Source organism: Meles meles, chromosome 4, assembly GCF_922984935.1.
Source record: "Meles meles chromosome 4, mMelMel3.1 paternal haplotype, whole genome shotgun sequence".
Taxonomy (NCBI): Eukaryota; Metazoa; Chordata; class Mammalia; order Carnivora; family Mustelidae; genus Meles; species Meles meles.
Genome location: NC_060069.1, coordinates 43425527 through 43448560, shown reverse-complemented (window position 1 = coordinate 43448560; position 23034 = coordinate 43425527). Strand labels below are relative to the sequence as shown.

The 23034-nt window shown below is 44.3% G+C and overlaps 1 protein-coding gene across 2 annotated transcripts in view; it reads left to right on the top strand.

The window, feature by feature from the left end:
- Positions 1-479: 479 nt before the first annotated feature.
- Positions 480-23034, top strand: part of MUC4 (mucin 4, cell surface associated) — a 55886-nt gene continuing 33331 nt past the window's right edge. For both annotated transcript variants that reach the window (XM_046003845.1, XM_046003844.1), the window contains exon 1: positions 480-561. In XM_046003845.1, coding sequence (XP_045859801.1) covers positions 480-561 — 82 coding nt within the window. The remainder of the gene's footprint in view (positions 562-23034) is intronic.

Below are 23034 nucleotides of genomic sequence, written 5' to 3'. Positions count from 1 at the left end.
CCTCCCTCTTGGCCCCTTTCGTTCTCCATTCTCCCCTCCCCTGTCTCCTGAAACCACCCAGCTGCCTTCCACAGCGGCTGTCCAGAGCTCTGGCAGGACGGGGCAGCCCACCGTTCCAGGCAGAACAGTGGCCCACTCATTCCCAGTGCATCCTGGCTTCTAGCCCGCCACATCCCCCTTCCATCCCTCCCCCTAACTGGCTCAGGCTGACCAGGGCAGAGCAATAGGTGTATCAGTATTTTCTTTTTTTCCTGGTGGGGGAAAGAGGTGGAGATTGAGGAAAGAAAGGACGGGGCAAGGATGATTGGCATGGCGCCCCGCCTTCTTTTGTCCTACTCCCTCGGTACTCTGGCCCCTCAGGGAAATATACCTGTCTCAGGCCAGCAGCTGGTGGGGACAAGTTCACCTCTCTTCCTCACACCATAGCTTCTGTGCCGAGGAGCTTCCCTGGGGGAGCCTGAGGGACTCTTCCCGGAGCCATGAGGGGGGCCCAATGGAGAAGGGTCCCCTGGGTGTTCCTGAACTGCTTATGTTTCTGCCTCCTTTGGCCAATGATCCTGGGTAAGTGATGCACCTGGGGCATGGAAAGGCTGAATTCAGGTTGCTGGGGCTCTCATGGAGAGAGGGTGAGAGAGGTGGGGGGAAGGAGACGGGGGGGGGGGGGGAGGAGGATGAGAGGGGGAGAGGGAGACAAGGAGGGAGGGAGAGGGATGAGGAGAAGGGATGGGGCAAGGTGGGGGGAGAGGTGGGAGAACACTAGAGAGAGAAGAGGAGACAGAGACAGTGCAAATCAGAGAGGTGTGTGGTGGACAGGAGCAGCCTGGTTTGGGGAAACCCATGGAGGGGAAACAGGGCTTTATTTTATGGGGAGAAAGAGACAGTCGGTGGAACTATAGAAAAAGGGAGAGAGAATTGAGAAGAGAGGCTGATGGTAAAAACGGAAAAGCTGGGTGACAGGACCTGAGGGAAAACTGACATAAAGATGCAGAGTCAGAGGAAAAGACAGGTGAGAAACAGATGCATCAAATTGAGCGAGAGAGCGAGAGCGAGAGAGAGAGAGAGAGAGAGAATGGGGGAAGGGGAAAACCGGAGGAGACGCGCAGACCTGAGAGAAAGGAGCTGAGGAAGAGGAGAGGCAGACTGGCTTAGAAACAGGAGGGGAGGGCGCCTGGGTGGCTCAGTGGGTTAAGCCGCTGCCTTCGGCTCAGGTCATGATCTCAGGGTCCTGGGATCGAGTCCCACATCGGGCTCTCTGCTCTCTGCTTGGCAGGGAGTCTGCTTCCCTCTCTCTTTCTCTCTGCCTGCCTCTCTGCCTACTTATGATCTATCTCTCTCTCGCTGTCAAATAAATAAATAAAATCTTAAAAAAAAAGAAGAAAAAAAAAAAGAAAGAAACAGGAGGGGATCAGGTGCCAGACTGTTGGCTTCTTTCCTCTGACCTGGGCCTGAAAAGACTCCGCTTGGGCTAATGCCCTCAGGGCCAGGCTCATAGGCCTGGTGTTGATCTTGGCCTTCTCCACACACCCCCACTTCCACTCTGAATGGAGCCGGTGTGGGGGGCGGAAGCAAGGCCTGTTGAGGAAGTCCGCTTGACATCCCACAGTCCTCCCCCTTCCAAGCTTCCCCTCTCTGGCTCCAAGACTGGGTTTCATTCTGTGTTTCCGGGTGTCTGCGTCTTCCGAGGGGCTCTGGGGGCCAGGAGAGGATGAGGGGTCAGCATGTCAAACTGAAGAAATAATTCACAGCTCTTTCCCCTCTTCGACAGGCCTGGGGCAGCTTCAGGCAAGGGATCATTTCTTGGGAGTGGCTCAGAAGGAATTTACTCTGTTACAGGTAGTAAGAAACCCAGAACTGGGAAGTGGAATGTTCTGCCTTCCTTGAAATGTGTAAGGGTTTGGTTAAGAGCAAACGAAACTACTACCATCTCCCCAACGGTCCAACCCTCCAACCGCACACACCCCCCTCCCCTCCACCCAACCTACCCATCACGTGGTAAGGAAACGGAGGCCAGAAGGAGCCTCCAGAGCCTCTGGTGGCCTGCCACTTAGGAGCAAAAGAGAGGGCTGTGGAAGAAGGAGTGTCTGTGGGAGTCATGACAGTGGGAGTGGGGAGCAGGTGACTTGAATTTAGGGGACCTGGGGCCCAGTCTTGGCTTTGGCACTAACAGATCTGGTCACTATGTCCAGGTCCTGTTGTCTTCTCTCTCTCTCCAGGCCTTGGTTCCCCTATATAAAAAGTCGGGTGGTGGATGGCATGACCTCTGGATTCCCACGTTCTTAAGTTTTGATATTCTGTGACATAAAGTCAGCAGAAAAGGGTTCAGTACCAACTCTGCCCTTCGCCCTGCCTTAGGGTTCTCTTGCTCAGGAGGAGTCAGGGAGTTGGTAGGAGAAGAGCCCAGAGGGCAAGAACTGCGGTGTGGGTGGCCAGGAAAAGCCATGGGGAGCCACGGGATATGAACAAGAGAAGGAGGAAAGGACCACGAGGGTGAGGGCCTGGAAGATGTACAGTGATGTCCTGGAGTGCTGGGGCCCGTGCACTGTTGAGGGGACAAGATGGAGCCCGGCCTGGAAAGGAGGTGGGTGTGAGGTGGGAAGAGCTGCCCCAAGCATCTGACTGAGCATGTGCAGAACATGGAGGGAAAGAGTCTCCACAGGACAGGTAGTTAACCCCCCTCATGGGTGCCCCAGGGAGCTTCCGGGCGAGCAGAAACTGTTCAGTCCCATTCCCTTGGATCGCTGAGGGTGACCCATCTGGCAGAATCTGGGGTCTGTTTCCACACTTGCTGCAGGCACCCTCACCCAGGCAGAGCCCCTGCGCATGGCTGGAGGGAAAGCCCTGGGGTTCCCGTGAAGATGCTGCAGTGGTAAGGGCTTTCTTAGGGAAAAGCTCTGGCTGTCAAAAGTCAAAGGGGTAAAGGAAGGTGGAGAGAGGTGGGCTGGACAGAGAGAGCCAGTGGCTTCAGGGGAGAATGACTCAGAAAGAAGCCTGGCACCCCTGATTCCATGCCCCACAGCAAGGAAACTGGGTCGAAATCAAACCCAGTCTCCAATCCTATCAGTGTCCCTGTAACTGAGGGACTGCTGCTCTGCCCAGGACCACCACTGGGAGGTTACAGGCTGCCACAAGCGCAGGCCAGAGGAGACGGAGTCACAGAGGGTCCCACGGGGCTGGGTCTCCTGCTGTCCCTCTGTCAGAGAACCTCCAGTCTGTCTGGGAGAGGCCTATATAGCTTGCCACCAAGGCCACAGGACATCTGTCCCCACCCTCATGCTCCACCCCAGGAGACTCTCGCTACGCTTGGAGACACCAAGGAGAGAGCCCCTGAACAAGAGGTCCTAGTAAGAAAACAGGTCAAATTTAGGCTGGTGGCTCAGCCAAATGTACAGCAAAAAGCAGAAACTTCAAGTCAGAAAACCTTGAGTGAGTGTTGCCTCCTAGCCAGCCCTGGGGACATGAGAAGAGTCCCTTTAGCTTGGTGTCTTTATTAGCAGAATGAGGATCCTCATTCTGCTAGTCCAAGCGACTAGTTCGTAGGGTTGTGGTGAGCATAAAATGAGGTCATCTCTGGTGTAAAGTAGAAGAACCATAAAATCTTATTGGAGAGAAGGGATTGCTCCCTTTTAGAGCTGGGGAGATTGGGGGTGAGGAGGGTGAAGCCAGGAATGGAATGGACATCTCTATGGGCAAAGGTGTGTTCATTAATGCAGGCATTCTCGAACCTCCAAAAGGCCACCCTTGTCCTTCCTGTGGGCTTGCAAGGGCTGGCTTGGCTTAGTTAGAATGTGGCTTCTGGCCTGAGCTGCCCCTAAAGGCTGGCTCTGCTGTTGGGCAGCTCCTCTGCACCCCGCCAGAGCTGGGCCCACAGCTTCTCGGGGTGTTGTCCAGTGACCTCCTCCCCACCCTTGATTTCTGGGCTCGACTCTGGAGGCTGAGGCTGTCCTGGCAGTGTCTGACTGGAGAGTGATTTATGTCTTCGTGGCCAGGAGAGGCCAAGAAACAGTTGAATTTTTATGTGCTCCAACAACTGCTTTTGCTGTCTATCCCTTGGTTTCATGGCACTCCGTAAAGCTGGCACCCTGAAATGCTTCAGATAGGTGCCTCCTGCCACTCTTGGGGCCACTTCTTTGAAGGGCAAGATGGAAGACTTTATAGGCGTCTGTCCTCCTTCTTCCAAATGTCCTCCTAGAATGCTCGTCTCTCCTTCCCCTGAGCTGAATTCATGGCAAGCAGACCCTTAGTTGTCACTGTATACCTGTTCCCCAGCACAGTGCTGAGGTGTGGAGCTGAAATGAAGTCAACTTGTGCCCCAGGAAGCTTCTGGCACTTTGTAGAGGTCCAAATGCTCAGCATCTTCCTTGAGACCCTGAAGAGGCCCCAGGAACTGGGTGTGTGTGCTTGTGCCCGAGGCCTCCACCATCACGGCGCTGCTGGCTTCTGCTGCAGGCAGCTCGGTGTGCGTTTTTAAGGTCTGCATAGATATTTACTCTCTTCGTAAATGCCCCCAACTACAATAGCAACTTGAGTCTCAAAAGGCTTGTTGGCGATGGGCTTTGAACTTGGAGTTCTTCATTCAGTGTTGAACCTCTACTCATGCCAAGCGCTCTAGATACAAAGACGAGTAAGTCGCGTGTGGTTCCTGCCTCCAAAGTTTTTAAAGGTCACCCAGCCAGTAAGTAGGGCAGGTGGGACTAGAATCCAAATTTCCTGACTCCTCCTCCTTTCCTGGGTTTGCACTGCATAACGAACATTTTACAGAGGCATCTCCAGCCCAGCCCAGCCCACCTATGAGGACAAACAGAAGCACTCACAACCCCCACTGAGATATTCATTCATTCGTTGGTTCGTTCATCTGTTCATACATGGGTTAATTAGACAACTATTTAAGGAGTGCCTGACATTGTTCTAGGGCAGAACTGTGTGTACACTGTGAGAGATGGGACAGACAGGGCCCAGCCTCCTGGAGCGAAGATCTAGTATGCAGAAAGAAAGAAAATAGTTACAGAAAAATTCCCAACCACAACTGTGGTATTATGTTGAACGAATGTTCTGATGAGAGCAAAGTAGGGAGACTTCATTTAGATAGGTTAAGTCCAGGAAGGCCTCTCTGACCAAGGGCTGCCCTCTGAGCCGAGACGAGAAGGCAGAGTAGTAAGTCAGGGGAGACAGTGGGGGGAAGGAGCACAGGCAGGGAAAGACGTGCAGAGGCAGGAAAGAACTTGACTGGGAAGGACTTGAAAGAGGTAGGCCTGTCTAGATCACACAGGGCCTGGTAAACTGTGAAATGGCTTATGGGTTTTAAGGAATTAGAAGGGGCAGAGAGTGAGGGGTTTCAGGTAGAGGAGTGACATAATCAGATTTGAATTTTGGAGTGATTCCTGGATACAGTGGAGGGAAATGGATTGGAAGTGGCCAAGGGAGAAATGGGAGACCGGTTAGCTGCCGGCTGTAGAAGTCCAGGCAGAAGACACTATGGCTGGCCCGACGGTCGCTGAGGAGATCAGAGAAGGGAACGGAAACGTGAAAACAGCAGCAGGTCACAAGGGCAGCTGCCTTCACCGGGATCCCAGACGTTGGTAATGACCAAGATAATAGGCAGCACTAAGTGCCATTTATTGAGCTGAAGTACTGAGCTAAGTACTTCCCGTGCAGCACACGCATTGGTGTTACTGTTACCTACCATCATCCCACTCTTACAGCTAAGGACCTCGAGCCTCAGAGAGGTCAAGTAACTTGTCCAACTCACACAGTGAATGTTGGTCACTTTGACTCTAGAACCCACGCTTTTAGCCACTCCATGGCCATGTCAGATTCTGCTGTTCATTGTTCCTGTCAGGCTCAGAAAGGATCTAGTTAGGGGGGGTCAGAAACACCATGTCTGTGAGGAATCACAGCTAAAACAACCAAGCAACCACTAAATCACAGCAGTGACTACAGTCTTGCTTTCTTGCTTCATATCTTTCTTTTCCGAGTCAGAGACCAGCCGACTGTGTGCTGACGGAACTGAGGTATTGAAAAAGCCTCTTTCATAATTAGCTTCTTCAAGCATCTCCTTCCTTTTCCTCATTAGTAAACAGAGCCACCTCCTTTAAGCTGATCTCAAACATTTAGGTCAGAAGCACTGTGAAAAAAAAATTTAGACTGCTCTTCACAGTTGGCTCCGAGGCAAGAACTTTGTCTTTCTTTTCCAACTATACCCACTGAAGTCTATCCACTAGGTGTTTCTTCACCTTGCAGACTATCACAGGTCATCTGCCCAGGTCATCCAGCATTGGGGAGCAGCACCAAGGTTACCCTGGTGAAAACCCCAGAAGCTCCAGAACCTAGTCAAGAAATGTCAAAATCCAGCTTCCACCACATGTTCACAAGTGTAGCTCCAACCTTCTCCCCCCGCCCCTCCTCAGAAATTCGATTTCTATCCTCCACCCTTTGGTTTTGGAGCTCATCTCTCCCTGGCTTCCATCTGAGGCAGGCACACCCTTCTAGCCTACGGTTGCCTTCAGGAGTTTGGCTACCATCTGCTGTAGTGGTGGTCATACTTCCCAGGCAGCAGCCATCGTGTTGGCCTCCTCCTGGCCCTGGGGCCGCTGCAACAGTGACAGGAGAAACAGGTGCAGCTTCACACTCTCTCCAAACCCCAGCTGAAGGAACCAAAGACCAGGGGATGGGGCCACATGAATTTGTTTATTCAACAGATATCCATGAAGAGATCCTTGTATGCCAGCCACCATTCTAGGCGCTGAAGATATCTCAAGATCAGTAATCCCAAGGACATTCCGAGTTAGCGACTTTCCTCATCTTAAATTCTAAGAACAATGGAGGAAAAATACCCAATGGACACAAAACTAGTCACAGTTCCTGTTTCCTCTAAGATGAAAGTAGAAACACAAACCATAGCTACCGCTGCCTCCATTGTTACCTGTCAGTCCCTACAGCTGTGGCTCCAATAGCCATTGTAGCTATCATCTGACACCCACAGAAGGTCATTTCTGGGAACTCTCCTGCTCCCAAACTCTGACCACAGAGGGGTGGCATCCTGAAATCACGCACAGCCCAGGAACGGCTCAGAAATCTCATTCCTTGGTCAAGAATTTCTGAGGGAATGACAGTCTTCAATCCTGAGAAGCACCAACCCAGCTGTGTGTGAGCAACAGCTTCCATGACCTAGTTCTTCTTCTGTGAGAGGGGCTGAGGTAGCACCCAGAACCCAGTTACCAACTATTAGGGTGAGAGCTGTGCCGATTCTGAGGCTGACACACACACAGATTGCCCTTGGCTCCCAAATAGGGAGGCCAGACAGGTAGTCCTGCCATCCTCTGCCAACCTCTTTATAACTTCCAGGCCACCTGCTTCCCACCCATGCATCCATTTTCTCTTCATGGCTATATTCACAGGTGGGTGCTTCCTTAGTTAGCTCTCTACTGCCCCAGGCACAGCTTGGCAAAGAGCCCCACCAATCAGGAAATAGCATCAGAAAATTGAAACTTTGTGGTGATTTGGCTCATGGGTTCCTCACGTCCAGTTCCAGGAATAACTCAAGACAAACAGACCAGGCACTAAGAATAAACCTCTGCCCACAATGCACACATGTAAGACGGAGGCTTTGTTTCTCCTCAAGGAGTGATTCACCAGCTGTGAGAATGTTTTCTCCCCCCCCCCCCCCCCCCCCCCCCCCCCCCCCCCCCCCGCCATCACCACTGCGGCCACCACTCCTTCAGCTGAGTCAACAACACACCCATTACCCCCTCCTACCTGTGGAATCACCAGAGGGCTGCAAAAAAGAAACAATGCTTATCAACACCATCAACCTCTGCATCCCTGTTGCCCTGAGAGGACTCATGCAAGTATTAGATACATCCTAACAGATACAGTTTAGTAACTGCCTTGTTGAGCGCTCTTAGTAACTGCCTTGTTGAGCGCTCTCTCACTGCCATGGTAGTCAAGAAACCCATGGAAGGTTCCAGGACTCTGAGGGAGGAATGCCTCACCTCCTTGCCAGCCCTGGTGCCCTCACTAGCCCTTGATGGAAACTCCTCTGAGAAAACTTCTTTTAAGAAGTTTTCTTTTTGTCACCCCAAGTGGTCAACAACCATTGTAACTCACTGGCATCATCACAGAAAAGGAGACACCAGGAAAATTGGCAGAAATAGCCTGGTATCACATCATTTGACCCTGAAAATGTGCTGAACCGGGCTCAGAACACTCTGCTTGTGGCCGACTAAGAATTCGGGGAAGGTCAGTCTCCTTTTCTCGACCCTTTACTTCAGCTCTCCTGAGGAAGGGTTGGAAGAGCTCAAACTGTGGAGAGGCCATGTCCTCAGTGACAGTCCCACAGCCAAGTAATACCTCACAGTTTCCAAGCCTTGACTCTTACTGTGAGTCCCCACCCTGTCATTTACAAGGCATGTGGGGTTGGGCAGGTCACTCAGCTCTCCAAATCTCAGTTTCCTCATCTGTGAAATTAGGGTATTATTAATTAAAAGAAGCTATAAAGCCCTATACAAATATGCAGTATCAACATTTTTACTGTTTATAGAGTCAAAATGTACCTAGTGAGAGAAGTACAAAAGAAATTGCTATTCCCAACTGTATTGACGAATTAACCACAAGTCAGTTGACATACAAAAACTCAAAGAGGAGACAATGTCTGCAACAGAAACATCTTGCTAATGGGCATTCCTTACAGAAACCACTCTGTAGTACAGACAGACCTACGGACAAGACTACTGAACACTCTTCTCAACCACAGGCTCAGCCAGAACCAAATGGCCTCCCTCTAAGGACACATGTTTCAGGATCCTGATTTCCTTATCACAGTTGTAAGAGGATGACAGGAGCAATTCCAGTCACCCATCTCCGTGGCCCTGATAAGACAACTAGACCCATGTCCTTAGGATACAAACAGCTGCCTTGCACAGAGGGCAATGCAGTCATTTTCTCAAAGATCCCTGCTAAGGAGATGATGAGACACTCTCCTTCGCGGTTCTCGTAGCTGAAGATGAAGCCAGCAGTGGTTGAAGGCAGGGAGTAGGGCAACCAGGAGGAGCAGTTAGCGGCTGCTGTTCAGTATTCAGAGTAATGAGGCTCACACGGCAAAGTGAACGAGAGACCATGATGGGAGCAATAACTCGGAGGAATAATAGTTGGTGCCAAACTGTGATGTCACGGACAAGGAAAACAAAGGTATCGAAGAGGACTCAGGGAGTTTCTGTCCTGAGTACCTGGGGGCTGATGTTACAGTTAACATAGGAAGGCAGAAGAAACAGTCTGAGGAAGTTTGGCTTGGACATGTTGCATTTGACAGGCCAGCCAGGTAATCACTGGAAAGGTGAGTCTGGAAAAATGGGTGTGAAGCCAGGGTAGAATTATAGATTTGTAAGGTGTGAAAATAGATGTAGTCTAGCCAGACAGAAGATGTAGGAAGAAAGGCAAAAGCTGGAGATGACACCCAGAAGACTGACTTCCTCTGGAAGCTGAGAAGAGGAGAGAAATGGCCCAGAGAGCAGAAGGAATGAGGAGAGCACTGGATGAGCAGTCCTTCCATTTGAGGAGGCAGTGCCGGGCCAATAGTGAGGAGACATTGGCTGAGGAGAATCTTGATGTGGGTGCTCAGTAAATCTTTTGTTGACGGGATGAATGGATGTTGGTGCTGGATTTCAGAGACTAATGGGAACTGAAGAAAATTGGTTTTGGTGATTAGGAAGGAGGGTTTTTATAACTTTTCAGGAATGTGTTTTTGGTGAGGTGACTGGGGTGGAGGGCAGAGTATAAGGAGTAGATAGACGGTAAAAAAGAGGTGGAGAGGATAGACCTGACTTTCAGGATGCTCGTGGCTGAAAAAAAAGATAAGGGGTAAGGATGGAGGAAAGACTTAGTTTAGGTCAAGAGAGACTGAAACGGGGGTGCCTGGGTGGCTCAGGTCATGATCTCAGGGTCCTGGAATAGAGCCCCGCATCGGGTTCTCTGCTCAGCAGGGAGCCTGCTTCCCTTCCCCTCTCTCTGCCTGCCTCTCTGCCTACTTGTGATCTCTGTCCGTCAAATAAATAAATAAAATCTTAAAGAGAGAGAAAGAGAGACTGAAATGCATTTGTAAGCAGAAGAGAAGGAGACTCTCAGACAGAGACAGGTGATAGGTTGAGCCACCCGAGGAGGGAAGAGGGGAGCAGACTGGGCACCGGGTCTGGCTGTGTGTGTCTCTCTGTGTGTAGCCTTTTGGTAGGGATTCAGCCCATTTGGGGGGCCAGGATGAGGGACCAGGTGAAGGCAGAGACGTTTCCTAGTGGAGAGGGTTCTGGGACATAGGAGATCAAGTTAGATGGTCTTTTCAGTGAAGTAGAAGAAGGACTCTCATAGAGAAAGGAGGGAGAGGAGAAGAGAGGAAAAAGGTTTCTCTCAAATATCAACTCTTCACACTCAAATCCCTAGCTCTCAGCTCTGCAAATACATTATGCATTTGGCCAGGTCGAGAACGACAGGTTTCAGTTGTCTAAGAATCTGATAGGAGCTGAAGAGCTGGGCTTGCATGCTGTTAAAAGGTGAGGTCGGTTCATTCCAGCAAAACTTGAGCACCAAGAATAAGGCTGGGAATATTCTTGAGAATCATGCTTGATCAAGCCCCCAGATTTCATTGCCTTACAACTTCAGTAAGGTGGCTTTAGCTTACAAAAATAGCTTCTCCTTCTTCTTCTCCTTCTCCTTTTTACAATTTTATTTATTTATTTTTGAGAGAGAGCACAAGCAGAGGGAAATGGGGAGGGAAAAGCAGGCTCCCAGTGAGCAGGGAGCCCAATGCGGGACCCTGGGATCATGACCCGAGCTGAAGGTGGACACTTAACCGACTGAGCCACCCAGCTGCCCCTTACCAAAAATTCTTAAGAGCAGATACTATTATTTTGTTTTAAGGACAGTGTTCCTTAAAATGTGGTCCATAGATCACGGGCATCGAAATCACCCTGCACATGTGTGAAGGGCAGATTCCTGGACCCCACTCTACGTAGGGAATCAGATTCCGGTGGCAGGCCCCAGAATCCACTTCTACAAGTTACCCCAGGGATTTGGAGGCACCCTATCTTCTGAGAACCACTTTCTTACCAAGAAGAGCTCCTTTATGGCTCTCTCCCCTACCAGGATTTCTTGTGGAGGAATAATTCACTTGAGGTTAGCAAACTGTTTTCCTACATTGCTGACTAATCCATGGAAGGAGTGGCGTAAGGTTTATTTAAATGGTGGTGAAAGACAGATATGGTAGTGTAGTTTTAATATAACTAATGCTAATCTCTTCCTCCTAAAGACAAGCCCAACAGATTTAGAGACTTGTTAAGTCTGCGCCTTCTCCCCTACAGGAGAAAACAAGAGTTATCAACCTGAGGGGGCTCACTTGTTTTCTTATTCATTGGAGCGGGAGATTCTAGTCAACTCAGCGCAGGACAGGCACATCTTTTAAACAAAGGTTCAAAAGCAGGACACAGCCATGTTGGACAAGATTTAGAACTGGTACTGCCAAGTACAAATGTTTTCCAAAGGGGGAGAGTAGGGGCACCTGAGTGGCTCAGTTGGTTACTATCTGCCTTCGACTCAGGTCACGATCTCAGGGTCCTGGGATCGAGCCTCGCATTGCCCCTCCTTTTCCCTCCCCCCATGCTCTCTCTTTCTCTCTCTCAAATAAATAAATAAAATCTTAAAAAAAAAAACACAAAGGGAAAGAGTATTGGGAAATAGCTAATGGGGCTGTAAATCAGCATGACTTCTCTGTCAAGAAATATGGTGGTATGAATTAATGACACGAAAGTTGTTAATGACAGCATTAACCAGTAAGTCTACTTACAGAAATTTCTGTTAAGGAAATGAGCTGAAATAATGAAAACAAAACAAAATATTATACCCAAAGATAGTCATCAAAGATTTATTTATGATAGCAACACATTGGAAACAGCCTAAGCATCCACCAGTAAGTTAAATAGGGGCTGTCCCTATGATGGAATATTATTTAATGTATAAAGGCAACATCCAATGTTCCGTAGGAGCCTGGACACACACGCATGCACACACACACACACACACACACACACACACTTACACAGACCTACTAGTGACACATGGAATGAGCATTAAATAAGGTTTATTAGGGAAAATCTTACAAGCAAAGCAAAGAACCGGTAGAGTGTACATGTTCCTTGGGCTCTCATTGTCTCCAGAGGGATAGTTAGAGCTTACTAAGCACAGGGAATTCAGTGTTCCAGGAGAGACACTTGCCCTCATGCTGCACGGTTGCAGGGAAATGGAAATGGAAATGGGAATGGTGGCAGTGAAAGCTTTCAGTGGAGGGTATGATTTTGTTGGGAAAAGGGGCCCCCAGAGCTCAGCAAGGAAACTTTGCATACAACACCCAAGATCTTGCTGTTGGGCTCAGTTGACCCAGTCCCTCCCTCCCAATCCCCCCCACTCTGCCACTCCAGCCCCTGACCAGCACTTCCTTGCCTCCAAAAGGGAGGAGAGAAGGAACTATACCACCCAAGGCATAAAAGATTTGTCTCCTCAGGCTATGTTTAGAAAGAATAAATACACAAAGAGATGATCATAATATCAGATAAAGTTTTTAAAAATGGATGCAAAGTTAAATATTTTGGCCAAGTTAAACTATATATACATATATATTTAAAGCAAAAAAATGCTGGAAGGACACACATTAATGTTGTTTTCTTTTTTTTTTTTTTTAAGATTTTATTTATTTATTTGACAGACAGAGATCACAAGTAGGCAGAGAGGCAGGCAGAGAGAGAGAGGAGGAAGCAGGCTCCCTGCAGAGCAGAGAGCCGGATGCGGGACTAGATCCCAGGACCCTGAGATCATGACCTGAGCCGAAGGCAGAGGCCTAACCCACTGAGCCACCCAGGCGCCCCAATGTTGTTTTCTATTTCTTAAATTCTACATATGAGTGAAATCATGATAATTGTCTTTCTCTGTTTGACTTATTTCGCTTAACATAATACCCTCTAGTTCCATTCACGTCTTTGCAAATGGCAAGATTTCATTTTTTTGATGGTGGAGTAATATTCTATTATATAAGAGAAGATCATAGGGGAAGGGAGGGGAAAAATAAAATAAGACGAAATCAGAGAGGGGGACAAACCATAACAGACTCTTAACCATAGGAAACAGGCTGAGTGTTGCTGGAGGGGAGGGGGGTGGGGGGATGGAGTAACTGGGTGATAGGCGTTAAGGAGGGCACGTGATGTATGTGCTGGGTGCATACAACTGGGTGTTGTATGCAACTAATGAATTACTAAATTCTACCCTGAAACTAATAATACACTCTATGTTAATTAATTGACTTTAAATAAATAAAAATAAAATAATGTGTTTGTCTGGGTAGTGACATTATGGGGTATGGGTCTTTCAATTATCTCTCTTTTGCAATTTTAAAATAATGAATAGATTTTCTTTAATATATTGCAATGAAGTGGTATAACTTTGTCCACAGAGATTAAGCACCTGTTTTGTTAGATTTAGTCTCAGGTATTTTATATTTGTCACTATCATAAACACTATCATTTAAAAATATTTCCTTTTGCTAATGTATGGAAATACAGTTATTTTTTTATTTTTAATCATATATGTAGAACTTTGCTAATAATTTGAAATTTGGAGGGTCTTATATGTAAACAATTATAGCATCTACAAGTAATCACAGGGTATTTCTTCCTTTTCATACCAAAAAGAACTTCTCTATTACTTCATATCCTTGTTTATTTTTATTTTTTTGTTTTATTGCACTAGCTAGACCTTCAGCATAATGTCAAATAAGTAATTGACATGGATTCATTCTAAATTTTAAAGAAAATGTTTCCAATATTTTATCTTCAATATTGTATCTTCAAGTATGATGTTTGCTAATGGTTTTTTATTGACATCATTTGCCAGATTAAGAGTTCACTTTTTTTTTTTTAGTTTGCTTGGAGTTTTAACAGGAATGAGTATTGAATTTGGTCATGTGCTTTTCCTTCAACTGTTGGGATGATTATGTTTCCCCTTCCATTCTGTTTATATTGTGACTTACATTAATAAAATTCCATATTTTTGCATTTCTGGCTTAAACCCAGCTTGATCATGATGATTTTTTTTTTTTATAAATCGAATGTTGAACTTGGTTTGCTAGTATTTCCTTTTGGACATTTCCATCTATATTATTGTTGATATTTATTCATCTATGGTTTTCCTTTCTTCTTTTTTAAAAAGATTTTATTTCTTTATTGGCCAGAGAGAGAGCGAGAGAGAACACACAATAGGAGTGGCAGGCAGAGGGAGAAGCCGAATGAGGGAGAATCAGGCTCCCCACTGAGCAAGGAGCCCCATGATGGGATCATGACCTGAGCTGAAGGCTCTATTAATGTGATGTGGCTGAGCCACCCAGGCTAATTTTCCTTTCTTATACTTTGGTTTTGGTATTAAAGTTATAATAACCTTACAAAATTAGTTGTAGGGTATTCCCTCTTCTACTAAGCTCTGGAAGAGTTTGTATAAAATTGGAATTATCTAATTGCCTATAATATCATCTTAACCTACCTTTTGTGGGTAGGTTTATTTTTTAACTGTTGATTCAATTTAAAATATTTTCTATCAGATTTCTATTTTTTCTCAATTCATCTTATTTTTAAATTATGGTAAAATACACATACATGACATTTACCGTCCTAACCATTTTTAAGTAACAATCCTATGACGTTAAATACATTCACAATGTTTTGCTATTGTCACCACCACACATTTCCAGAACTCTTCATCTGGGAAACTGAAACTTCATATCCATTAAAACAATAACTCCTTATTTCCCTTTTGCTCCCAGCCTCTGGCAATCACCATTGTACTTTCTGTCTCTATGATTTTGACGACTCTAAGTGATTCCTTTAAGTGGAGGTTGTACAATGTTTGTCTTTTTGTGACTGGCTTATATCACTGGACATGATTTCCTCAATATTCATGCATGTTGCAGCATATGTCTGAATTGCATTCCTTCTTTAAGGCTGTATCGCGTCCCATTGTATGTATTTCCCACATTTTGCTTATCCATTCAGTGGATACTTATCAAAGAACACTTGGGTTTCTTTTATGTTTTTAGTTATTATAAATCATGCTGCTGTGAACATCGGTATACAAACACCTCTTCAAGGGCCTGGCTTCATTCTTTTGCAAGTGAATGTCCATTTTGTTTGTTTGTTTGTTTAAAGATTTTGTTTATTTATTTGACAGAGAGAAAGAGAGATCACAAGCAGGCAGAGAGGCAGGCAGAGAGAGAGAGAGAAGTAGGCCCCCCGCCGAGCAGAAGTCCAGATGCTGGGCTCGATCCCAGGACCCTGACACCATGACCTGAGCCAAACGAAGGCAGGGGCTTCAACCCACTGAGCCACCCAGGCGCCCCTTGGATATCCAGTTTTTCAGCACTCTGTTTATTTAAAAACAAACTGTACTTTTCTCATTTAATAGTCTTGGTTTCCTTGTCAAAAATCATTTGAAAATATATATGAGGGTTTATTTCTTGGCCTCTATTCTATCCCACTGGTCTGTAAGTCTGTCTTTAATGTCAGTACTACAGAGTTTCATTTACTATAGGTCTGTAGTAAGTTTTGAAATCAGAAGTGTGAGCCCTCCAACTTTGCTCTTCTTTTCCATGATTGCTTTGGCTGTTCAGGGTCCTTTGAGATTCTATATGAATTTTAGGATAAGTTTTTCTGTTTCTGCAAAAAATGTCATTGGGATTTTGACAGGGGTGGCAGCATTGAATTTGTAGGTCACATTGGATAGTACTGACATCCTAACAACATTAAGTCTATTAAACTTGGGGTTTATTTTTATTTATTTATGCCTTCTTTAATGACTTTCAGCAATATTTTGTAATTTTTATTTTTTTTTAAGATTTTATTTATTTATTTGACAGAGAGATCACGAGTAGGCAGAGAGAGAGAGAGAGAGAGAGAAGCAGGCTCCCTGCTGAGCAGAGAGCCTGATGCGGGGCTCGATCCCAGGACTCTGAGATCATGACCTGAGCAGAAGGCAAAAGCTTAACCCACTGAGCCACCCAGGTGCCCTGTAATTTTTATTGTACAAGGCTTTCACCTTCTTAGTTAATTCCTAAGTATTTTTTTTGATGCTATTGTAAACAGAATTGTTTTTTTAATTTCCTTTTTGGATTGTTCATTATTAGTGTTTAGAAATACAACTGATTTTTTGATTCAGGGTGTGTTGATCTTGAATCCTACTACTTTGCTGAATTCACTTATTAGTTTTATAACTTTTTAGTGTGGAACCTTTAGAGTTTTGTACATATAAGATCATGTCATCTATAAACAGAGATAATTGTACTTTTTCCTTTCTAATTTGGATGCCTTTTTATTTCCTTTTTTTTCTTTTCCTTTTCCTTTTCTTCCTCCTTTTTTTTTTTCCCTTCATAATTGATCTGGCTAGAACTTCCACTACTATGTTGAATACAAATGGTGAAAGCAAGCATCTTTGCTTTGTTTCTGATCTTAAGAGAAACAGCTTTCAGTCTTTCACCTTGAGTATGATGTTCATGTTCATTGTGGGAATTCAATATATAATTTGCATTATATTGAGGTAGTTTCCTTCTGCTCCTAGTTTGGAGAGCATTTTTATCATGAAAGAGTGTTGAATTTTGTCAAATGTTTTTTCTATATCAATTGAGATGACCATGTTGTTTCCCACCTTCATTCTATTAATGTGGTGTATTGCACTGATCAAGTTTTGTATGTTGAATCATCCTTGAATTCCAGGAATAAATCTCATTTAGTCATGGTGTATAATCCTTTTAATATGCTGCTAAATCCAGCTTGCTTCTATTTTGTGGAAGACTTTTGCATCAGTGCTCGTAAGAAATACTGGTCCTAAGGGATATATTTTTTCCCCCTTGTAGTGTGTTTGGGTTTGTTATCAGGGTAATGTTGGCCTAAAAGAATGAGTTAGGGTGGGGCGCCTGGGTGGCTCAGTCAGTTGGGTGCCTACCTTCAGCTCGGGTTTTGATCCCAGGGTCCTGGGATCGAGCCCCACATCTGGCTCTCTGCTCAGTGGAGAATCTGCTTCTTCCTCTCCCTCTGCTCCTGCTCTCGCCCTCACTCCCTCTCTCTCTCAAACAAATAAATAATATCTAAAAAAAAAAAAAGAATGAGTTAGGGAGTGTTCCTTCCTCTTCAGTTTATTGGAAAAGTTTGAAAAGGATGGTGTTAGCTCTTCTTTGAGTATTTGGTAGAATTCTCAAGAAACTATCAGGCCCAGGGCTTCTCTTTGTTGGGAGATTTTTGATCACTGATTCAGTCTCCTTACAAGTTATAGATCTATTCAGATTTTCTATTTCTTTATGATTTAGTCTTGACAGGTTTTGTGTTTCTCAGAAACACACTGATCATTTCATGGAGGTTATCTAATTTGTTGGTGTAGAACTGTTCACAGTGCTCACTTATGATCTTTTCTTTCTGTAGAATTGGTGGTAATGTCCCCACTTTCATTTCTCATGTCAGTAATTGGAGTCTTCTCTCTTTTTTTCTTAGTCCACCTAGCTACAGTTTTATCCATTTCACTGGTCTTCTCAAAGAAGCAACTTTGGGTTTTATCGATTTTCTCTATTTTTCTATTCTCTATTTCACATATCTCTGCTCTAATCTTTATTACTTTTTCCTTCTCCGGCTTTGAGTTAGTTTGTTCTTCTTTTTCTAGGTCCTTAAGATGCAAAGTTAAGTTCATTCCTAATATTCTTCCTTTCTGTTATCTTCTTTTCTTTCTTTCTTTCTTTCTTTCTTTCTTTCTTTCTTTCTTTCTTTCTTTTCTTTCTTTGTCCTAATTTACCTTGCCAGAAGTTTGTCTACTGTATCTTCAAAGAACCTACTTTCAGCTTGGTTGATTCTATTTTCAATTGTTTCTATTTCAGTATGTTCTGTTCTTCTCTTAATTATATCCTCCATTCAGTTTTCTTTTCATTTTTTCTTTCTGATTTTTTAAAAAAGATTTTATTTATTTATTTGACAGACAGAGATCACAAGTATGCAGAGAGGCAGGCAGAGAGAGAGAGGAAGAAGCAGGCTCCCCGCTGAGCAGAGAGCCCGATGTGGGGTTTGATCCCAGGACCCTGAGACCATGACCTGAGCTGAAGGCAGAGGCTTAACCTCCTGAGCCACCCAGGCGCCCCTCTTTCTGAATTTTTTGTTCACCTTTTCTCTGAGGGTTCCAGATTTATGCAGGAGATATTCAATTACAGTGTCCTGATCTAAGAATGTGTCTCCTTTTCCCATGAAGCCTTTAAAACTCAGCACTCTAGATCTCAAAGAGCTGCAGATCCTGTGGGACACTGACTTACCATCTCAGGTTTCAGCTCTTTCACTCCTGAGTATTTCTTTCCTTTCTTCTGATCTCAGTCAGCTCTGCATACATTATCTGACATTTGAAGGCTTTGCCCTTAAAGGCTTATCTCTTCTTCCATATTGCTGGAAATGGAGTTGTATTACTATTATAAACAAACAAAAATACTTACTTAAAAAAATTGGGCTATGCTGTCATGAAACTTTTGCTGCTGATATTGATTGTAACAGAGATGATGCAGGTTCTGAAAATATATTAATTGCCAAGAATTTATAATAAATTTAGTAATTCTGGCATGTCTGTAACTTCTGTCTGGTGATTCAAAGTCAGGTAATAGAGCAATGCTCTTATTTATGTTCTTAGGAAAATGAAATAAAGTTGATAATAATTGTGTTGGGAATGTTTTCTAATCTAAACCTTATCTGGAGAAAACTAGTTTTGCAACTTTACTGAAGAGAGTTCAGGCATAAATATGGAAGTCCTATAAGCAAATCTACTCATCATTCTGAATATAGAAGTCTCCTTTTAAAGCTGACTCATTTGAGGGTTAAGAAGGTACCCAAGGACCTCCAAGCTCAGTCTGCAGCTCATTCCATGCGTCTGTCCACGCCAACTTAGAAGTATGTCACCTTTCATTAACTACTATTAACAAAGCACAGGGGTGCCTGTGTGGCTCAGTCAGTTAAGCACCTGCCTTCAGCTTGGGTCATGATCTTGGGGTCCTGGAATCGAGTCCTGTGTTGGGCTCCCTGCTCAGCGGGGAGCTTACTTCTCCATCTCTCTACTGCTCCCTCTGTTTGTACTCTCTCTCTCTGTCAAATAAATAAATAAAGCCTTAAATTAAAAAAAAAAGGCACAGAAGCTGGCAAGTGAGTCTCTTATATTTTTTTGAGTCACTTACATTTTAATAAATTAAAGCTGACTCATAATCATTCTCACTAACCTGAATGTCCAAATTGTTTTCTTCTTTTTTTTTTTTAAGATTTTGTTTATTTGACAGAGAGAGATCACAAGTAGACAGAGAGAGATCACAAGTAGACAGAGAGGCAGGCAGAGAGAGAGGGGGAAGTAGGCTTCCTGCTGAGCAGAGTGCCTGATACAGGGCTTGCTCCCAGGACCCAGAACCCTGAGATCTTGACCTGGGCCAAAGGCAGAGGCTTAATCCACTGAGCCACCCAGGCACCTCATCCAAATTGCTTTCTTAAGAAGAGAAAGTGGTAGAAATATAGTCAACTCCAGAAACTGCTTTTGAACCTTTTTCTCTGGCCGTTTGTCTCTCTGTGAACTTCATCTGTTCATTTGTGACCCTCCTGTGAACTTCCCAGGTGTAATCTGAAACTGGCCCCTGTGTTCAGAGGGTCGAGAGAGACATAAGAAAGAGGTGGGCCACTCCAAGTTGGTAGGTGACAGTTTTAATAATAGCAAAGAGAACATAAGTACAGGCTTGTCTTAGTCAGCAGCAAGATGAACAGATCCTGGCACCCGCCTGCCAAATCTTACAAGGTTATAGAGAGGCCCTAACTGGGCTGAGTCACTTATGTCCCGTAGGTTTTTCCAACACTACGTCACTATCTTAAGTCTGTGCTTGGAGCAGCCTCTGGGAGTAGGAAATTGGACATGGAACCCACATTCCCAGGATAAAGGGAGGGGCAAGGAGACTGCAAGTGCCTGGGGTCCAGCTCTTGGGTCAATGGGGGTGGGGAGTGTGTCACATCTTTTTGACGATGTTCACCAACATCATCCCTCCAGCTAGTTAGGAACACCGAGGTTAAAAAAAAGTTTAAGTATAGCTAGGGAGCCAATGAAAACCAAAAAGAATAAGTTCCTGAAAGAAACAAAACAAAACAAAACAAAAAAGACTCACTGTTTCTTGGTTTCTTCTTTGCTCTAAAAGACCCAAGATCCTTAAAGATAAAATTCAGGAGGATAGTCTGCCCTACTGGTTGACTGAGAATTTGTCTGTGACTAGTGGGAGCACAGTCAAATATTTTAAACCAAACAGGCTGGTATTTAAATATTCTGCCTAGCAAGTAAATTGGGGGGGAAAATAGGCATGATCAGTTAAATTAACATCGTGTTATAAAATGACCAAGGTAGAGTACGTACTCTCACTCCTTAGGTTTCTGCTAGATTGGAACAAATGTTAGAAATGAAGGGAGAAAGTAGACCTTTAATTTGTTTGTTTGTTTGTTTAAAAAAAATTATTGTTCAGGTTGTAAGAACTAACATTTTCTCCCACTGGGGCGTTTAAAACAGGCTGGTAACCGTTTTAGTCTAACCTTGCCCTCCTCTTCATAACGAAGACTGCTGTGGGTTGTTACAGTCCTGAGATAGTCACTCTATAGGAATCTTGTACCTAGACACCGAGCTGTTGTTGCAGAATTTTTCCTTTAAGTTTACCTGTAGGCATATCTTAATCTCCGACCTGGAGCAGGTTTTATTGTCCTGACTCAACCTTGGGCTCATTTAGGCTCAGTGCCACCTAGCTAGTCAGGGATGCGTACCGTGCTGTGCGACTAAATGTCTTCCTTCCACATAGACACTATTTATTGTCCATCGGGAAGGAACTTGTCTTCATCTCTTTGGACCTCTCAGGGCTGTCTTAAGGGAAGAAATATTTGGCAACTTCATCAAGAAAGACTGGCCACTTCAAATCAAATAAAAAAGATGAAAACTTAATTTAATTCTAAATTTCTTGAAAAAATTGATGATGTCTTTTTCATTTAAAAGGGACATTCACATTATAGGGTTTTTAAAAAGTTAGCACATGTAGTTGACAAATTTACTATTGGGGCTCTGACTATATATGTCAGAGCCCTCAATCATCTAGAGAAGCCCCTTCTTCTATTTATTTGTCTAAAATCATTTTTATTAACATGTAATGTATTATTGGTTTCAGGGGTACAGGTCTGTGAATCATCAGGCTTACACATTTCACAGCACTCACCATAGGACATACTCTCCCCAGTGTCCATAACCCAACCACCCACTCCCTACTCCCTTTCTTCTAAATATTAATCTTATCAATACTTTGAGTATTTCAAATTTGGCCAATCATGAAAAATCTCCTTCTTCCAGTAAGTATATTGAAATTGGCTATTGTCACCTTGGAGAAAAGAACTCTCTTCAAAGAAGGAGCAGTATCTTGGTCTTGATGTTCATAATAGTTAAGAGAACAACATCTCTTGGTAAATGGAAAAGGGTTTTCAGGAAAGACCTAAATACTTCAAATTTGTTAAAACTGGATTTGTTATTGTATCTCAATAACTGCAAAGGGGAAAATTTTTTTTTAGGGAAACCAAAGAAGGTTTTTGGAGAAAAAAACCAATTTAAGTTACTGAACTAATGCAAAGTATTAAATGAAATTAGATTGTCATAAATGAATTTCTACTATGATGCCTATCTCTTTACCAATAGGTCCATGCTTTTGTTCAGGCGGCCTAGATAAAGGGCCATACAATGACTTTCACAGACCCTATGCACTGTTGCCCTCCTGGGGCCCTCACGTTGTAAAAAAAACTCATTTTACAGCTGTGTTGGACTAAAGAAAAATGTGGCCAAGGATAGATTAATTATTATATATTCACTATTATCACATTGATTTTTTCCCCTTTCTGATTGTAAAAAAAAAAAAAAAAAAGAACATAAAAACAGTTTTGTTGGTCTTAGAAGTAGTTTGGGGCACAGGTCATGGCCCATATGACAATTTAAGGTGGTTGTATCTTTAGAACTAGCTTGCTGAGGTTTGTAGAAATGGAGATGACCTGAGCTCAAGAACCCACATGATTTTGAAAACCAAATAGAATTAATTCGACTTCTACTTAACAGAAAAGGTAAAGTAAGGAAGAAAAGTTCTGGATGGTAGGTAGAGGAATCCCCACAAGGAAGGTCCTCAGGAAGAGTGAGGTGAAATAAATATAACTACCTGAATAGAAGACAGGATTCCCATCCCCATGACAGAAACCCACACTATTCCACAGAAGAAGGAGTCACTTCAAATGTGAGTCCTCACATTCTATTGTATTATTGGGTGTACTTCCAAGTGCTTAACACTGAATAAACAACTTGTTTAAGATAGTACAAGTGGTCGACATGTTTGCTGTCAAAAGGAAATGTATTTAGGCATGTCCGGGATTCAAACATACAAGATCACAACTATTTACAAATTCTTGCTCTCCAGAGAAGTTTCTGATAGGCCAGTAAATTTTTGGCATGGTTCAGATGGACTAATAGAAAGAAATGAAGTTTAAAACAAGATCACAAGGGCGCCTGAGTGGCTCAGTGGGTTAAGCCGCTGCCTTCGGCTCAGGTCATGATCTCAGGGGTCCTGGGATCGAGTCCCATATCGGGCTCTCTGCTCGGCAGGGAGCCTGCTTCCCTCTCTCTCTCTCTCTCTCTGCCTGCCTCTCTGCCTACTTGTGATCTCTCTCTCCCGCTGTCAAATAAATATATACATAAAATCTTTAAAAAAAAAAACAACAAGATCACAAGAATAACAGTAGGGGTTAAAACTGAAAAAGTTTTGATGGGATGAAGACACAAATTGGGAAGGAATCTGGAGGGATAAACACTGGATTAAGGAGAGTAAAGAGAGGCCGGGAAAAGAAGAGAAAGCTACCCAACTCCATTGTAGTGCTTGAGAAATACGTGTATAGGATGGATGACATTTGAAAT